Source organism: Protopterus annectens, chromosome 4.part0 (assembly GCF_019279795.1).
Source record: "Protopterus annectens isolate FY-2018-M chromosome 4.part0, PAN1.0, whole genome shotgun sequence".
NCBI classification, from domain to species: domain Eukaryota; kingdom Metazoa; phylum Chordata; order Ceratodontiformes; family Protopteridae; genus Protopterus; species Protopterus annectens.
In genome coordinates, this window is record NC_056733.1 from 584,996,574 (window position 1) to 585,015,090 (window position 18,517).

General features: G+C 41.2%; 1 protein-coding gene across 1 annotated transcript in view; it reads left to right on the top strand.

Moving 5' to 3' along the window:
• The window catches only part of ACACB (acetyl-CoA carboxylase beta), a 1,510,375-nt gene that overhangs the window by 459,084 nt on the left and 1,032,774 nt on the right, over positions 1-18,517 (top strand). The window contains exon 17 of the mRNA XM_044068517.1: positions 15,767-15,892. Coding sequence (XP_043924452.1) covers positions 15,767-15,892 — 126 coding nt within the window. The remainder of the gene's footprint in view (positions 1-15,766; positions 15,893-18,517) is intronic.

The window sequence follows — 18,517 nt, forward strand, 5'->3', positions numbered from 1 at the left end:
GATATTAGAACATTCAAAGTTTTGAAACTTTGATGTTCTAATATAGACCCAAATTATCACGTCTGACTTTCCAAGTAAACAAATTTCACTAAATAAATAAGTAAATGTACCTAACCAAGCACATACAGAAACTGGAGCATTCACAAAGGTTCCTCACAAGAAGAAATGAGGGTGTAAAGAATGTGTCCTATGCAGATTGCCTCAAAGTCTTATCTCTGTACTCTTGTCTCCTACAGACTGGTGAGAGAAGATCTGTGCCTAGCATACAAGGCATCCCACTTTGATGGACCTTTTGCACATCGGCAAAACAAACAGCATCAGAACTACTCAATCAAGGAACTTGAATCTTGGTTGCAACATAACTAGGACATGTTGGAGAGACAGGCATGTGTCTCACAGAAATCCCCTCTTTTTGAAAGGCACCCAGTCCTTGTGAAGCAAAGTTCTTCCCTAACCCTATTTAAGCATAACCTGAACCAGTGGATTGGCAATTGGAAATTACCCCCAAGTCTAGCATCTATGTCTATAAAGGACAGAGGCAGACGCAATTCATAGATAGTTTTCATATACCCTTTAAATAATCTGTAAGGCTCAAAAGCTTGCAGCATACTTTTCGGATGCATGGTTAGGCTTATAGAGACTCCAGTGGTCATTAACCCTCGTATACACCTATGAGTCTATGGAAGCTAGTGGCAGTGGTATGTCACGTGATCCCTCTAAGTCTGTCTTTATGGTTCCAAGATCTAAATGTATGAGTGTTTTTACTTAGCTATAAATGATAATCTGTCGTCTTTGAGATATAGGAGACAGAGAGACCCAAGTTTTTATACCAAGTGAAATCACTCTTTGTCTGCTTGATAGTGTTTTGTTCTTCAAACCTGCAGACCATTATCTGCTGTACTTACTTTCTCTCCATCACTTCACTGCTTCTCAAGGAGCCTACGAGAGAGGAAGCAATATTGAGAATACTGCTGTAATGCCTAAAATGGTAGACAAAATGATGCCTAACTCTAGAGCATGCCTTATGGTTAAGAAGTTTGTTTCCCAGAGATCTGATTTTTGAGGTATGGAGTTTCTTTTCTCAGGCACTAGTGACTTGTATTTTTGCTGCTGCATAGGGGAGTTACCAACTATTTTTGTTGGGTGATCAGAGATCAATACCTGTGAGGCAGATGTGTGTTTCTATACTGACTAGTAAAAGTATGAACAGATAATTGAGCCTCAGAAGTTGGCCTAATAGATACCTTAATTTTATGGGTTTTTTTATTCCTCATACATTTGTTTTGCCCCTCATAGCTGCCAACCATCAACTCCTCATTTTTCTCACCTCTTCCTTTCTTGGTGCTAGGGTCTGAGTTAAATGATGGATGGCAGCCATGAAGACTGGATAATTACCCTCCCCCTGCTTATGCACTAATGCCCAAAGTGGCCTTGTATCAGAGAACTTCTCGGAGTACAGACTTGATGTGTGCATACTCCTTGGCAAATGACAAAGGTTGTTATGCTGCACACAGTTCAATTATGCTATGTGCTGAAACTCCTGCCTCCCCCAGGAGTCGGTCATGTAATGATTTGGATTGATCTCTTCCCCCCACCCCATCCCACCCCTAGGATAGTTGATTCAGCATCAGCCATTCCCCTGCCACCATGGCTCTTCCATTACCACAGCCTCTAACTCAAATCAAGTCATCTTGGTCACAGTTGTGTCTTCTTCTCTCTGTACCACACAGCCAGCTGCTAGACATTTTGTGGCATTCCTTTTTATTCCTTTTTTTAATAATGATTACTCTGAGTTTGCACAGCAGTGTTTTGATTTGTTGGAGAAGGCACATTTCCAAGCTTGCTCTTAAGGAACTGTTACTTATAATAAGAGGAAAACTGATTTCTGCAATCCTCCTCCACCATATTTTTCTTGATCACAGAAAAGTCAAAATTCCCTAGCCTGTGTAGACCAGATTGCTTCCTCAACTGGATTTAGATACCAACTCTTGAGGGAGAGGAGTCCTGTCCCTTGGCTCTTTTGCATGGGATGTCTGATTTGTTGTGACCTAACAGTTAATGTAGGGTGCATTTCTAAGCGGAGGTCCTAGGAAAATTTCTTCCTTTAAAAAGAGGTATGTTGAGCTGATGAAGCCCGTGTTTGAGTGATCCTTTAAGAAGATGCCCTCATTCATTACTTTAAGGATTTGAATGTTTTTCTGTCCCTAAAGAATACCTTCCAGCCATCATTTCTAGTAAAAACGAGACCACTTTTCTCGGCTTCAGAAGCAACATAAGAGTATTGTAGCTTATCCTGCTTTTTTTTTGTTCCACAGGAGTTCAGATATAAGACTACTGTAAGCAACAAACTGATTGGCAACAAAAGTAAAATTCTTAACAGTTTTGGAAAGAAGAGTTTGTCAGTTTCCTATAAAAATTTTAGGCATAAGTGTCAAATCTGAAAATAATGTTACTAAAAGATCATAAGCCAGGAATGTCAAGAACCACAACAGTGAAAACCCGGACTTGCACCCCCCCCCACCCACCAATTCTGGACCCGCACCCTCAGACTCAAAAAACATATTTATTTCATCATGGTTTGGTGTTTCCTACATTTTAACAGCACTCTAGGACTATTTAGAGCTTTTTAGATATTTGTATATGCAATTTCTGACTCTGACCACATGGGGGCTGGCATTTTGAAATAATTCAGACTGTTTACTCTGCCTCTAAGTATCCCAGAATGCATTGTTTTGTCTCCAAAAAATTGCATCAGATCTGCCACATTTTCCCTTAAGCTGCTGTCACTTCATTGACTTAACAGGCATTCACTGCTGTCTTAAAGTCCCATACATTTGGTTAAAATGTTATCCTTTTTCAATGACTACTTCAAACACAAGCAGTGCAAATGCTACAGAACAGAACTGAAAAGTGCATTTTCTTGCTTTTGTTTCTTAGAAATGCTAACTTGCTTTCTTTTGTGAAGGCTGAAATCTAGTTCTTCAAGGCATCTCCCCTCCCACTTCACACCTACCTTCCCTAGCTGTCAAAGAGCTAAGGGTAATTTGACCCATTATCTGCATGTGATTGACAGCTCACAGCAGGTGACTAGAGTAATGTACTGTTTTCTTGTCAGCCTTTCCCTCCTTACAGTGGGACACTTTTTTGTTGCACTCCTCCTGTCAAATTTAGAACCAAGCTACATAGCACTGGGAATAATCACCGTTTTGCAAAGCATCAAATTCCCACTTATTTTTCCTTCCCGTTTGATTAAATAGCTAACAAATGACACACTATAAACATGAAATATTTTACAGACTTGCATGACAACACCAACATGCTTTTTTAAGACATAATTTAAAAAATTACGGTATTGCATACTTCTTGTAATCTGATGTAGTGCTGTCGATTAATTGTGACAATAAATCCAAAAACAAGAGCAGTTGAGTTGAAATACCTTTATGACAAAACGACAAAGCTTTCAGGTTCAAAAACCCTTTCTCAATGTTTACAATAGGTATAAGGTAACACCCACTTTTATACATACTAACTAGATCATATGACCTGCAGCCATCATCACATGACCAAAAAATTATACAATGTAAAATGTAAAACACTAAGTGCTAAAAACATTATAATATCATCAACTATATGTATTTATCTACAAAAACTTAAACATAAAACGTGAAAGAAACATACACATATCCTGATAGAAGAATGTACTTGATATTAAATGTTAATAACATTCATAATATGTTAGTAAAAAATGTATAGATTAGACATGCCTATACTTTGTTAATAAATTTAAAAATTAGAATAAATTCTTTGGATATGCCACCTGCACAACTAGTAGTGTTGTGTATATAGCTACATGCCAAGTTTGTCCTTGTTTTTATGTGGGTAAAACCACCAGAAAGCTCAAAGAGCGAATAACGGAACACAAGTCCAATATTAGGCTTTCTAATGAGAATAATGCGCTCTATAAGCATATTTCTGACAAGGGTAGTTTACATTGTTTCAAATTTCAAGTTATAGATTGTGTTAGTGCATCACCCAGGGGAGGGGATTTGTCTAATTCCTTGGACCTGAGGGAATATGAATGGATAATCAGGTTGTCAGCTGATATATACCCTGGCATAAACGCATCTGTATCTTTAAAACCCATACTGCAAAGAATACAGCAAACAAGATTAAAGTAATTTTTAAAATTTTTAATTCTAATTTTTAAATTTATTAACAAAGTATAGGCATGTCTAATCTATACATTTTTTACTAACATATTATGAATGTTATTAACATTTAATATCAAGTACATTCTTCTATCAGGATATGTGTATGTTTCTTTCACGTTTTATGTTTAAGTTTTTGTAGATAAATACATATAGTTGATGATATTATAATGTTTTTAGCACTTAGTGTTTTGCATTTTACATTGTATAACATTTTGGTCATGTGATGATGGCTGCAGGTCATATGATCTAGTTAGTATGTATAAAAGTGGGTGTTACCTTATACCTATTGTAAACATTGAGAAAGGGTTTTTGAACCTGAAAGCTTTGTCGTTTTGTCATAAAGGTATTTCAACTCAACTGCTCTTGTTTTTGGATTTATTGTTTCGTACCAGTGCTTTGCTGTAACGATTAATTGTGACAGACATCTGCTTCTTATGTAAAAACATGCAATTAATGTAAATGCATGGTTATTGCAAATTTATGCTCCTAGTTTTTGCAGCTGTTACTGTGCTTCTGCCTGTACTTTGTCACATATCGGTAGGGCAATGTAAAGCAATATGACAATACAAAAACAAAGTTTACAAAATTTAGAAATTATATCCAAAAATGAGACTCACCCACACTCACCTCACTCACCCACTCACTTCACCACACTCACCCACACTCAACTCACTCACTCACTCACTTACTCACCCACCACACTCACTCACCACCCACCACACTCACTCACCACACTCACCACTCACTCTCACTCAGACACCTCACTCACCACACTCACTCACGCTCACCCACACTCAACTCACTCATCCACACTCACACTCATCCACCACACCTCACTCACCCACATTCACTCACCCACACTCACTCACCACCCACCACCCTCACCGCACTCACTCACCTACCACACCCACCCACCCACATTCAACTCACTCACCCACCCACATTCAACTCACTCACCCACACTCACCCTCACCCACCTACACTCACTACACTCACTCACCACCCACCACACTCACCCCACTCACCCACTCGATCACCCACCACACTCGCTCACTCACCACACACACTCACCCACCCACTTACTCACCCACACTCACCCACACACCACACTCACACCACACTCACTCACTCACCCCCCCACACTCACTCAACTCATGCACTCACTCAACTCACACACCACACTCACTCAACTCACACACCCACCCTTTCACACACATAACCACGAGTTTGTTTAGCAACACCAAGAATGACCCCAGGCCTTCGTCCGAGGAATGCACGAGTAATTATGTACTTTGGCTGTGCAGACATCAGAAACAGAAACACATGCCTATACAGATCTTACACATCAAGCCGTTCCATACAATCCGTTCCATTCAAATTGTACATGAAATGCACTCATTGAACAGTTTTCCACCTACAACATTACTAAAGTACTTTAATCCAACACTAGTGAGCCCTACTTTACACAGCCCAGTAAACCTGTCCCCAGATTCAGCTTCTACAGCACAGTCCAATAAACTGTCTACTGTACATTAGTGTTAACACAGGAATTTCCAGTTCTTATCAGCATAACCACATACACAATCTTCCACCTCAGACCTTTCATGAAGGATGTTTTATTTTTAAACTTTCATCCTTCCCACTTTAGGGGTCTTACATAAATCCCAGCAAAAAGGAGACCTGTAAACTGCAATCACCCTGATCCAAATCCATGGCTGCAAAACTAAAGGTGTTACGGTTTTGAGGGGAGGATTAAGCAACCATGCCCACACCACCTGGGAACAATCAAATTCTTCCTGTCTTTATAACTACACAGTTCCACAACCACAGGGAAAAAATTACCCAGCAAAGGCACACCAGTACCTAATGGAATTAAGTGACAATTCAACACTAAATCATAAATCACAAAACAGACTTTATCAATTCAGTATATGAAGAGCATACCAGTATAGTGTATTTAAAGTTACATCTAACTACCAGATTGTGCTGGGACAGCTTTAGAGATAAAAGTGGTTTTGTAAAATTCAGCAGATACTGGCAGAGTGCCCTTTATCACACAAACGTGCACACACTTGCCCTTATCACACAGATGCGCACACACTTGCCCCTTATCACACAGACACAAAGTTTGCTTGGCAACAGCTAAAATGACCCAAGGGCTTCTTCCTTCTGATAGCAGTCTGTTAACTATAGATTCATAGGTTGGTACTAGGCTAATGGTCCTAGGGCTTATACAAGCCTAGCCATAACAATTCCCTGGCTATTACTTCCACACTATTTTCTACCCTGGACCCCTGTCTAGCAGGGTGAGTGACGTGATCCCCGGGGTTAATTTCTTTCTCCCATCCAATCGTCAATGTTCCGTTTGAAGAGGGCCAAAGAGGCAGTCTGCTTGACATGTATGGGCAGTCTATTCCAGAGTCTGGGCAGTCTCTGAGTCAGGAACTTATCCCTCCAGCATTTGTTTATTGTGATGACAAGGTTAAGATCCCTGGAGCATGTAGCTCTGAGGGATTGGGATTTCTTTAAGTGTAGCATGTCCCAGAATGGGTACATGTTTTTTCCTAAAGAGGATAACTATACATTTCTTGGCACTGAGCTTGAGCCCATGGCTCTGGCACCAAGCATCTGTTTCTGTAAGGCCCTTTTCTAGAGTATCCACAACATTTGGGGATTCAATAATGGCTCCCAATTTGCAGTCATCTGTGAACTTTGTTAACCAGAATCCCTTAGTGTTGGCCTGTACTTCAGAGAAGTAGATGCCAAACAAGAGCGGTCCCAGGACTGACCCCTGAGGTACTCTGACTTGCCAGAAGCTGCATTTGGAGTGGGCTACTTTTACAGCGTGGGTTTTGGCAGTAAGTCAGTTGGCAACCCATTGAGTAACGTAGGGATTAATGGCCAGCTTAGTAAGCATTCATACACAAACACACACACACACACACACACACACGCACACACACACTTGCCCCTTGCTTGCATTCTCTCTCTGTCTCACACAGACACACACACACACACACTTGCCCCTTGCTTGTATTCACACACACACACATTCACACTTGCCCCTTGCTTGTAGTCACACACACACACACACACACACTTGCCCCTTGCTTGTATTTACACACACACACACACACACACACATACAAACATGTGCCCCTTGCTTGCCTACACACACACACACACACACACACACACACACACACACACACACACACACACACACACACACACTTGCCCCTTGCTTGTATTTACACACACACACACACACACACACACACACTTGCCCCTTGCTTGCCTTCACACACACACACACACACACACACACACACACACACACACACACACACACACACACACACACACACACACACTTGCCCCTTGCTTGCATTCACACACACACACACACACACACTTGCCCCTTGCTTGCATACACACACTTGCCCCTTGCTTGCATTCACGCACACACACACTTGCTGCTTGCATTCTCACATGCACACTTGCCCCTTGCTTGCATTCTCACACACACACACTTGCCTCTTGCTTGCATTCACACACACACACACACACACACACACACACTTGCCCCTTGCTTGCATTCACACACACACACACAGACACACACACACACACACACTTGCCCCTTGCTTACATTCACGCACACACACACTTGCCCCTTGCTTGCATTCACGCACACACACATGCCCCTTGCTTGCATTCTCACACACACACTTGTCCCTTGCTTGTATTCTCACACACACACTTGCCCCTTGCTTGCATTCTCACACACACACACACACACTTGCCCATTGCTTGCATTCTCACGCACACACACACACACACTTGCCCCTTGCTTGCATTCACACACACACACACACACACTTGCCCCTTGCTTACATTCACACACACACACACACACACTTGCCCCTTGCTTACATTCACACACACACACACACTTGCCCCTTGCTTGCATTCACACACACTTGCCCCTTGCTTGCATTCTCACACACACACTTGCCCCTTGCTTGCATTCTCTCTCACACACACACACACACACACACACACATGCACACACACACTTGCCCCTTGCATTCACACACACACACACTTGCCCCTTGCTTGCATTCACACACACACACACACACACACAGACACACACACTTGCCCCTTGCTTGCATTCACACACACACACACACACACACACACACACACACACACACACACACACACACACACACACACACACTTGCCCCTTGCTTGCATTCACACATGGACACACACATACACACACACACACACACACACACACACACACACACACACACACACACTTGCTTGCATTCATACACACACACACACACACACACATACACTTGCCCCTTGCTTGCATTCACATACACACACACGCACTTGTGGCTTTAAAACACAAGAACCAGTATGACGGTCATAGTCCATGATACCTCACTGGACTATATGAAGAGGGACATTGAGCTCTCTGAATACATGTGTCTCTAGGTATGAATCTAGCCTTGATTCGCATCATACCTTCAGCAATGATTATACGACAGGACCAGCAAAAATGACCTACTTCAACAAATGGCTTAGTTTCTGGTGTCACAACAAGGGGATTCAATTTCTGACAGCTTGGGTAGACATAACCGACAAGCCACTATGCTTTTCAAGAAGTGGTTTGCACTTATCACCACTTGGCTTCTGAATATTGACAAAAATCACCATAGTGCCTTTTTTAGGATATGCCAAGTTAAGCATGCCAACATAATAAAAATCAGTCAGAAATACCTAAAGGTGCTGCTTCTCAATGCTAGTAGTTTAAATATAAAAAAAAAAATTATTACCTGGAAGCACTCCTTACCCTAGAAAATTCACACACACATATGCAGTCACAGAAACATAGTTCAGAACCGTAGTAATCACTCTGGCTATTAAAGTCTACAGTGCCTTTCATACATTTTGATCCCCCTCAGCTCTGAATAAAACATATGGAGGAGGTGTTTCAATGTTTTTAAAGCACTAATACAATGCTATACTGGCCCAAAAACATGACTGAATTGAGCTGCTGCTTGCCCAACTAACCACAGGTGTGAATCCCCATCATATCCTTGCATAATAGTGATACTAAAAATAGACACAGGAATGTTTAGAGGAGATGCATTAAACACGTTATAAAGCTAAACAAGGAGCAACATTAAACCATACAGCCCTGAAATCAAGTTAGTATCTAATCATACTGCCTATGCTGATAAAGCAATTTCAATGTCCATAACTGAAAAATCTGGCATGGTACAATTAACACCACTAAAGCTACTGATGTGTTACAGTAAGACAGTCTAGCAGACCTGAGCGAACGGTCAGTTCATACAAGACCAGTGTTATTGCAAAACATCAATGCTAATAATACATATAAGTGGAAACAAATGGGTGCCGCTGATGAAATTATATAGTATTCTCCATTCATAACGAATGCTCCTGCTACGCGGACTCAGCAAAAAGTACAGTTGTGTACCTACCATAAATGTAGATGTTCGAGTGTATTCACTGTTGCAGTCATTATTCTTGGGTTATCCTGCTGGCAGGCTACCCGCAGTCGGCCTGAATTCCAAAGTCTTGGTCCGGCATCGGTTGCTCTCACCTCTTCCCTGACGTCAGTGCGCCAGGGGTATAAATGATGCAGCTGATGCCATTTTCTTCAGTTTTTCTTGCCCCAGATGTCAGGTGCCCCCAAAAGGGTAGGCTAAAAATTGTGCCAATAAACATGCATGCACTAAGGTAATCATTTCCTTCATCTACAAGCAAATACACCACATAGGTTGTATAGAATAGAGAAGTACAGATAAGATGCAGCAAAAGAAAGAGGAATGGTGGGAGAGTAACCTGGACTGCAACAGTGAATACACTCGAGCATTTACATTTATGGTAGGTACACAACTGTACTATGTTCATCGTGTTTCCCTGTTGCAGTCATTACTCTTGGATTGAATCCCAAAGCTGAGGATGGGTGGCTGGGGATAAATAGGATTAGTTGAGGCTATGAGGCCCTGCAGAACTGCAGTGGCAAAGCCTGCTCTGGATTTAGAGTAGAGAGGTAAGTGGTAGTGCTTTGTAAAGGTGTGCACCAAACTCCAAGTTGCAGCCTCTAAGATGTCTTTGGTTGGTACTCCTCTGAGGAAGGCTGCTGCTCTGGTTGAATGTGGCCTAATGTCCTTGTGCACTGATTTGCCATGTTGTGAATAGCAGAAATGAATGCAATGGGCCTATCCATTTTGAAATAGTCTGTTTTGAGATAGCCTTTCCTTGTGATCCTGCAGCATATGCCACTAAAAGTTGCTCAGTCTTTCTGAAAGCTTTAGTTCTGTCCAAGTAAAAGCGTAGCTGTCTGTGTATGTCCAAAGAATGCAGAAGTCTCTCACTCTCACCCTTGTTCTGTGGGTTTGGATAAAAGGTAGGCAAGTGAATGGTTTGGTTAAGGGCCACACTGGACACCACCTTAGGCATAAATGTCAGGTTTGTCCTCAGAGAAACCCTGTCTGGATGGAAAATGATAAAAGGTTCCACAGCCATGAGTGCCTGTAACTCCGAGACTCATCTTGCAGAGGTTATTGCTAAGAGCAGAGCTGTTTTCCAGGATAAGAATTTTATATCAGCTGTTGAGGCTGGCTCAAAAGGAGGCAGTGTGAGTTTTTCCAAGACATAATTGAGGTCCCATGCAGGTACTGGTGCTCTCCTTGGAGGTCTTATGTTTTTGGCCCCTCTGAGGTACTGCCTTATTAAAGAATGAGAAAAGATAGGTGGTTCCGTATTGTAATGGGCTGAAATGGAAGAGGCATGGATCTTAAGTGATGAAAAGGATAGGCCTCTGTCCAGCATCTCAGTTAAGTATTGTAAAATCTGAGGAAAGTTTGCAACAAACGTGTCATTTCCTTGTGCCTGGTTCCAAGCACAGAATCTCTTCCATTTTTCTGCATAAGATTTTCTGGTACTGGGCCTCCTGGCCTCCAAAAGAGCATCCATCACAGCTTTGGAGAGAGGAGTGCTCTGAATGGCTACATTATCCGCCATGCTGCCAGATTTAAGGTCCTGAGTTGGCTGTGCAGGATCTGATTGTTTTGTTGGGTCAGTAAGTGAGGAATTTGAGGCAATGTCTAGGCTGGACCTTGAGACAAGTTCTTTAGGATTGGGTACCAGTGCTGGCGTGGCCAGTATCATTTTTGGCTTCTCTTGTCTGACCTTTAGGAGTACCTTGGGGAGGAGAGCAGTGGAGGAAAGGCATATACTGTTAGGTTTTTCCAGCTGAAGTATAAGGCATCCACTTTCCATGCTTGCATGTGATAAGTCCTTATGTAGAATCTCTGTAGTTGGCAGTTGTGAGGGGAGGCAAACAGATCTATGTCTGGGCATCCCCATTTCCTTGTTATCATACTGAAGACTTGTGGATCCAGTTTCCACTTGGGGGATCCATGAGGTTTCTTCTTAGTTAGTCTGCCAGAGTATTTATCTTTCTTGGCAGGAATTGTGCTTGCAGGTGAACTTGATAAGTCAATGCTGTGTCCCACAAAGTCATGGCTTGTCTGCAGAGGGGGTAGGAATGTGTGCCTCCCTGCTTGTTTATGTACCACATGACAGTAGTATTGTCCGTTTTTATCAGTAGTTGTCCTGGATGAAGTAGATCCTTGAAAGTTGTCAGGGCATTTTGAACAGCTAGCATCTCTTTTTGAGTGATATGAAGATGCATCTGGCTTGCAGGCTATGTGCCCTGAATACATTTTTCAGCCATGTGGACCCCTCAGGCATAATCTGATGCATCCGTTGTTAGTGTCTGCCTGGCTGTGGGTAAAGTGAATGGCTGTCCCTTGTTGTGGTGACAGGCCTGTGCCCACCATCAAAACTCCTGTTGCAGGCAGGGAATGAGGGTAATTAATGTTTCCAGGCTGTGGCAATGTTGAGTCCAAACACTTTTTAGATACCATTGTAGTTTCCTCATATGCAGTCTGGCATATGGAATTAGCAGGATGCAAGATGCCATGAAGCCCAAAGCCTGCAGATAACTGGGTCTTTGTTGCCAACATTTTGAAGTAAGAAGTCAGTTGCCTTTGTTTGTCTGGCATGAGATAAGCCATCTGGGCAGTTGTATTTAAGCTTGCACCCAGGAATATTATCTCTTGAGGGGGTACTAGTTTTGATTTATTTTCGTTTACTGTGTGCCCTAGGCAAATTAGTAATCTTTTTACAAACGCCAGATGCTTTAGTAGAATGTCCTTGTTCTCTGCTTGAATAAGGCAGTCATCCAAGTAAGGATATATTTGAATTCCTCTTTGCCTGCAAAATGCAATTACTGGTGCCAGGCATTTTGTGAAGACCCTGGGCGCAGTAGATAAGCCAAAGAGCAGTGCAGAGAATTGGTAGTGCATTGAGCTAGCTATGAATCTGAGGTATCTTCTGCAAGATCGTCTGATTAGGACATGCAGTTATGCCTCTTTTAGGTCCAAAGTTACAAGCCAAGCCTTCTTGCCCAGCATGGCCAGAAGCTGCTGCAGTGTCAACATTTTGAATTTTGGAACTTCCAGAAATGTGTTTAGAATAGACAGGTTCAGTATTGGAATCCAGGCTTTGTCCTTTCTGGGTACCAAGAAAAGTCTCAAGTAAAATCCTTGTCCCTGCTCTTGCTGTGGTACTCGATGAATGGCCCTCATGTCCATGAGAGATGAAACTTGTTTTTGTGCCTCTGCCCATTGATTCTATGGCAGGTCTGGCATACCTTTTGCCCTTGGCAGGGTGTGAAAGTGGAACTTGTAGCCCTGAGACACTATATTCAAGACTCATTTGTCCTGGGTGATCATGTGCCAATTTTGTGAAAAAAGTGCTAGTTTTCCCCCTAAGGGGGCTGCCAAAAGATAAGTGCTTGGTGCTGGCAGAGAAAAGTCATTGGGACTGTTTCCTGTATAGCTGTGATTTGTCTTCTCCGCTTTTGGAGGTAGAAGCACCCCATTGTTCAGGCCTGTTTGAGCCTTGGGGCTGGGATCTGCCTCTGGGGTGTCTGTATCTGCCTCTTTGTGGCCTGTCTGACACTGGAAAGGACCAATTCTTTGTGGGCCAGTTCCTGCTAAATCTGGGTGGCTGCACCTGTAAGAAATCCTTAACTGTCTGCATAGATTTTGCTTTGTCCTCCATTTTCTTCAACACCTCCTCTGCTTTAACACCAAAGTATCATACTATAATGGATCATCTAATAATTTTGCTTTAACATGATCAGGCAGATTCTGTTCCTTTAACCAAGCATGCCTCCAAATGACAGAACCCGTAACAGCGGCCCTGCAAGAGGCCTCCAGAGAATCAAAACCACATTGCAAAGTATGCCTTCCCACTTGTTCAGTTGCATGCAATAAATCCTGCATTTCCTTGTTTTCTGCACATTCAGAATTTGTTAATATTTTCTGTTTAAGCAGTGACATTAAGTATTGCTGATATTTAAGCATATGAAATTGACAACTTAAAGCCCTCTCAGCCAAGGTAGCAGAAGTGTAAACCTTTTTCCCCCATCTGTCCAGTGCCCTTGAATCCCTATCAGAGGGGATAGGGTTTTTTGCAGTGGAAGCCTTGACCACTTTGGGACCCTGAGAAATAGTTTCTGGGTCAGCAGCAGGGTTTTTATAAAGAAATTTATGTGAATCTGGTACCCTGTAGTATCTGTCTGGCTTAACAGGTGCAGGGGGTAAAGAGTCAGGAGGCAGGCCGGACTCTGAAAATACATCATCTACAATGTCTAAAACAGGGGGATATAGCAAGAGGCCTGTGCTGAGGTAGTAAAGGAAAGTCTCTGAGCCTTTTCTTAGATTCTGAGTAGTCTTGGCTCTCCCAGTGGAAGTGCTCCCTCATGGTATGCATGGTTTCCCCAAAAGAATAATCCTCAGAGGAGAGGCTGAAGGGATAGATTCTTCAGCAGCAGAATCCTCATAGGGAGGAAGAGAGTATTCCTGTTCAGAAGAGAGTCATAAACTATATCAGGCAGCACAAAATAGGGCTAGGAGTGCATTCAAACAGGGGCTGTGTGTAGACTTACATTTTTAATTCACTAGGAAGACTTATCTTACCAATGAAGCAAAAAATGCAGACGAAAATGCAGGCAATCCAAACTTTTCAGTAGTCCCTCAAACAAATGCAGTCGACAGGATACACGTACAATGAAAAGGAGTTCCACACACCACATGGATTTTATTAGGTTGAGTGGGCTGGGTAAGGCAGGTCTGACATCACAATGTGGGAGGAACACTGGCTCTTCTATACAGCATGCAAATCAGGCGGGGATTATATCACTTTGGGGGAGGAAACATCCCGATAGCTAGAGCAAGAGCAGATGGCAGATGTGACATCATTATTTCAGAGCCAGCTACAGGTTTTTCAAGTTTGTTTGCAAAGTGAAACAAAAACAGTATAGAAAGCTAGGAAGCAGAACAGGGAAAACAGTTGAGTGGGCTATTTTTTAAAGCTGCAAGGGTGATTTTTTTAAGCTTTATCAAAGAACAGGGACTGGAAGAGTCAGCAGGTTGGGGAATCTGCTTTAATATCCTGTTGTTTTCCTTTAACATTTGTTCCAGTGTCTGTGCAGGTTGGGAGATTCGATGTTTGACATACTTCACTATTGTTGTCCTCAGTACTCCTGGCTTGCCATCTCCTGGCGCCATTATTTTCATATCTGACGTTGTCACGTGTTAGATTTATATCTGAGATTTCGTAGCAAATATATATATATTTGTGTGTGTGTATATACATATATGTATATGTATATATCTGTATCTATTTCTATGTGTGTATACCCATACACACACACAATACAGTCTGCTCCTCTTGGCTTTAGGGCTATAAACTGTCCAATCAGCATGAAGCAGGACCAAGAAGACATTTTAAAATAGATCAGTTACCTGAATTAATGTTTTTTTTTTTTGTCCACCTACCCCACTCCCCGAGCAGAGAATTTTTAGATTGGCGCAGACCTCTGTAACATGCCTCTAAATTACTTTGCTCAAGAATTTTGAACAAAATAATGGGAGAACGTAAGCCCCAAATCAGTAACAATTCACATGCAGTTTAATAGACAACAGGTTTTGCATCAATGTGCATTTTTTCTAACGGCTGGTATTATTCACTAGCTGTAACTCTTAGTAATGTACCAGAAAATCAGAAGTTTTGTGGTTCAGGGAGCAGGTACAATCTGTAAGTGTTAAGCTTTCAGAGCTCCTTTACCCTTTTGAAAGACCATTTAATTGTATGATGTTTGCCACTTCCTGGGCTCTAGAAATGAACATGGCAAAATACAGGACACAGTCTGTCAGTAATGCTCAAGTCTGCAATTACATAGCCCTTGGGATGTTGGACTGATGAAAAAGATCAATCTTGGGGACTGACATCTGTCTCTAGCTTACACACATTCATACTATGAACCGATGCTGGATTAAAGTGTTAGTCATACTACTGTACATTTTTATATTGCTGCTTCTTAATTACATGTGTGTTTCTTTTATTTTCTGACTGTGACTCAACAGGTAATGAAGATGGTTACAACAATGGTTGCTCAAGAATCAGGATGCATTCACTATGTTAAAAGACCAGGGTCTCTGCTGGATGCTGGCTGTTTGGTTGCTAGTCTTGAGCTAGATGACCCCACAAAAGTATTTCAGGCAAGTATGGATTTATAAGAGTCTAATTTTGCTGTAAAAGTACATTTCACTTGTCCACCAGGCAACAGCTGTATCAACAGGGTACATTGTTCAGGGCACCTAAGTTCTTTCATGTTGCAGGTGATAAGTCCGCCATCCCCAGACTTATGCTGGATTATCATTTCCACTGGAAGAATGTGGTTTCCTCTTTTTTTAGGGATCTCATTCTGTAAGGCCAGAAGTGTGTTAGTGGCAAACAGTCGTCAGAAGAGTCATTGGTAAAACTATCTGTGACTCTTACTACATTCCTGTTTTTTTCTAGCACTGGTGATCCTACCTGTTGAACTTGACCAGAACAACAATAAATTCTAGTTTTACAAAGTGCGGTTCTGTTCAAAACATTTGCTTTAACAGCTTCAATTGTTTTCCCTTTTTTATAACAGGTTTTGAGATTATAGGCTGCTGCAAGCCATATCTTTGTATAATACCATGGTTTATTCTCATTCTGTGTAGATCATTAAAACTTTGAAAACTCATCATTTTTTTCAGAAATGAGCTGAAATACAACCTTGTATTTTTCACTGGGGTAAAATCCCAATAGCCCCGTAATGGAGATGAGCAGCACTCCTGTACCATCCTTAGCTATATATAGACCATCATGTAGTACAAAAATGCAATAGTATTTCACTTCTTTTAGAAAAAGTTTGCTTTTGAAATTTGATCCATGTCATAGTCCCTGATTATCCTCACGCCAGCCACATCTGGCTAGTGCAGTAGCCTGGTGGCCTGTTGTGGGCTCATGATTCAGATTTCAGCCATAGAAATTGTCTGGCAGAAGTTCTTACTGGGGCCTTAATGACCATTACTAGTTTAATCCTGTGTGTGTGTGTGTGTGTGTGTGTGTGTGTGTGTGTGTGTGTGTGTGTGTGTGTGTGTGTGTGTGTGTGTAGGGTCAGCATCCCCACATTATAAAAATTATAAAAACACTGAAGACAGTCTAGTTAGTTAAACCAAGTGAGACAACCTTAGAGTGCCACATCAACTCTCTTTCAAACCTTCTCAGCCTTGTCACTAAATTTTCGTCCAAGCCTAGATGTCAAAGTATGTATACACTAGATGCCGCAAAAACACTTTGTTAGCATTAACTATAATTATGCGATTGCAGTTTTTAACACACTTGGAAACATATCTGCAGCCAAACTAGAAATAAAATGTTCTTATTGTGTCTTAATTTTCTCTGGCATGCTAATACACTGCAGCTATGTAAACGAGGTTCTGTCAAAGCTGTTGCTGTGTAGTTTGTTGCCCTTTACCCTCAAATATTTTTTTTATTTTCAATTAAAATAACATTTACATAATATTTCTAAATGTCATTTTAAACAACTATATACAATATTTACAATAGCCTGACTTTCAGTTATATACACTGTATCTTATTAAATATAGACTTAACAGATCAGTTATCAGAAATACAATATTGATTATTGCAGAGTATCCAACAAAGATGTAACTTTCTTCCAAGGATTATTTGCCAATGGCCTGGGATAGATTTGTAGTTCTTTGATATTTATTTCCATCAATGCAGTTCTCTTCAGTAAAGTGTAGAATTCTTCCAAGGTTGGGGGTGTATTTGAATTCCACCTTCTGGTTGCGCATTTCCTAGATATAGCAAGTATTGTCCATAACAAATACATATTTGTCTTATTCATGTAGAGACCTTCATTTACATTTAGTATAATCAGTACTTTAGTTAAGGTAAAGGATCTATTAAATAAAGCTTGTAAAAAATGATTGGTTCCATTCCAGTATGATTTAATTTTATTACATTCATGCTGCAGTAGCGTTGTCGCCTCACAGCAAGGCGTTGTCACATTCGATTCTCAGCTAGAGCGTCTTCTGTGTGGAGGCATGCATGAATGGGCGTGCATTCGTTGAAGGTTGTGCATCAGGGCTGGTAACTCAGCACGTAAAAATCCACTACCAAACATTAGCGGACCGGAGGTCCGCTGTGGCGACCCCCTTTAAGCCGAAAGACACAACACAACAACATTCATAAAAAATATGAATCAAGTCTGCTTTATTTGACTTTTCACACCTCCAGCAAAAAACAATTTGTAGTAGTACTGATCTTTTTAATTCTATTTGGTGTTAAAAATGCTCTATGTAAGTATTTCCAGTTAAATATTTTCCAGTTAGAGGTGTAATTAACTGATAATAAGATGTTTGTTTTAATTTCTTCTGTTAACTGCAATGACTGACCTTTTGTTAAGAACTTGCCAGTATGATGGTTTGGGAATTGTTTTATATGTTAATAACTCTTTATATAGGTTTGAAATAGAATTTTTCTTTTCACAACTATTATATATAAATTCATACAGAAAACTTATTAGATTTGGAATATCTTTAAATGAGGAATTATTAATTTATCTGCATAAATCTTGAATGTACATTAGAAAGCTTTGTAAGGTTAACCAGTCCTGTGTTGGAATATTGTAAGCAGTTTTTATCATATGTATATCTAAAACATTTAATTTATTTACACATTGAAACCAGCGTAAGAATCCATTTTGTTCCCAGGAGGTTATTGTTTCCCTATATAGTTTGTGAGGAAAGTTCTTAGTGATGGTAAATGGGGTT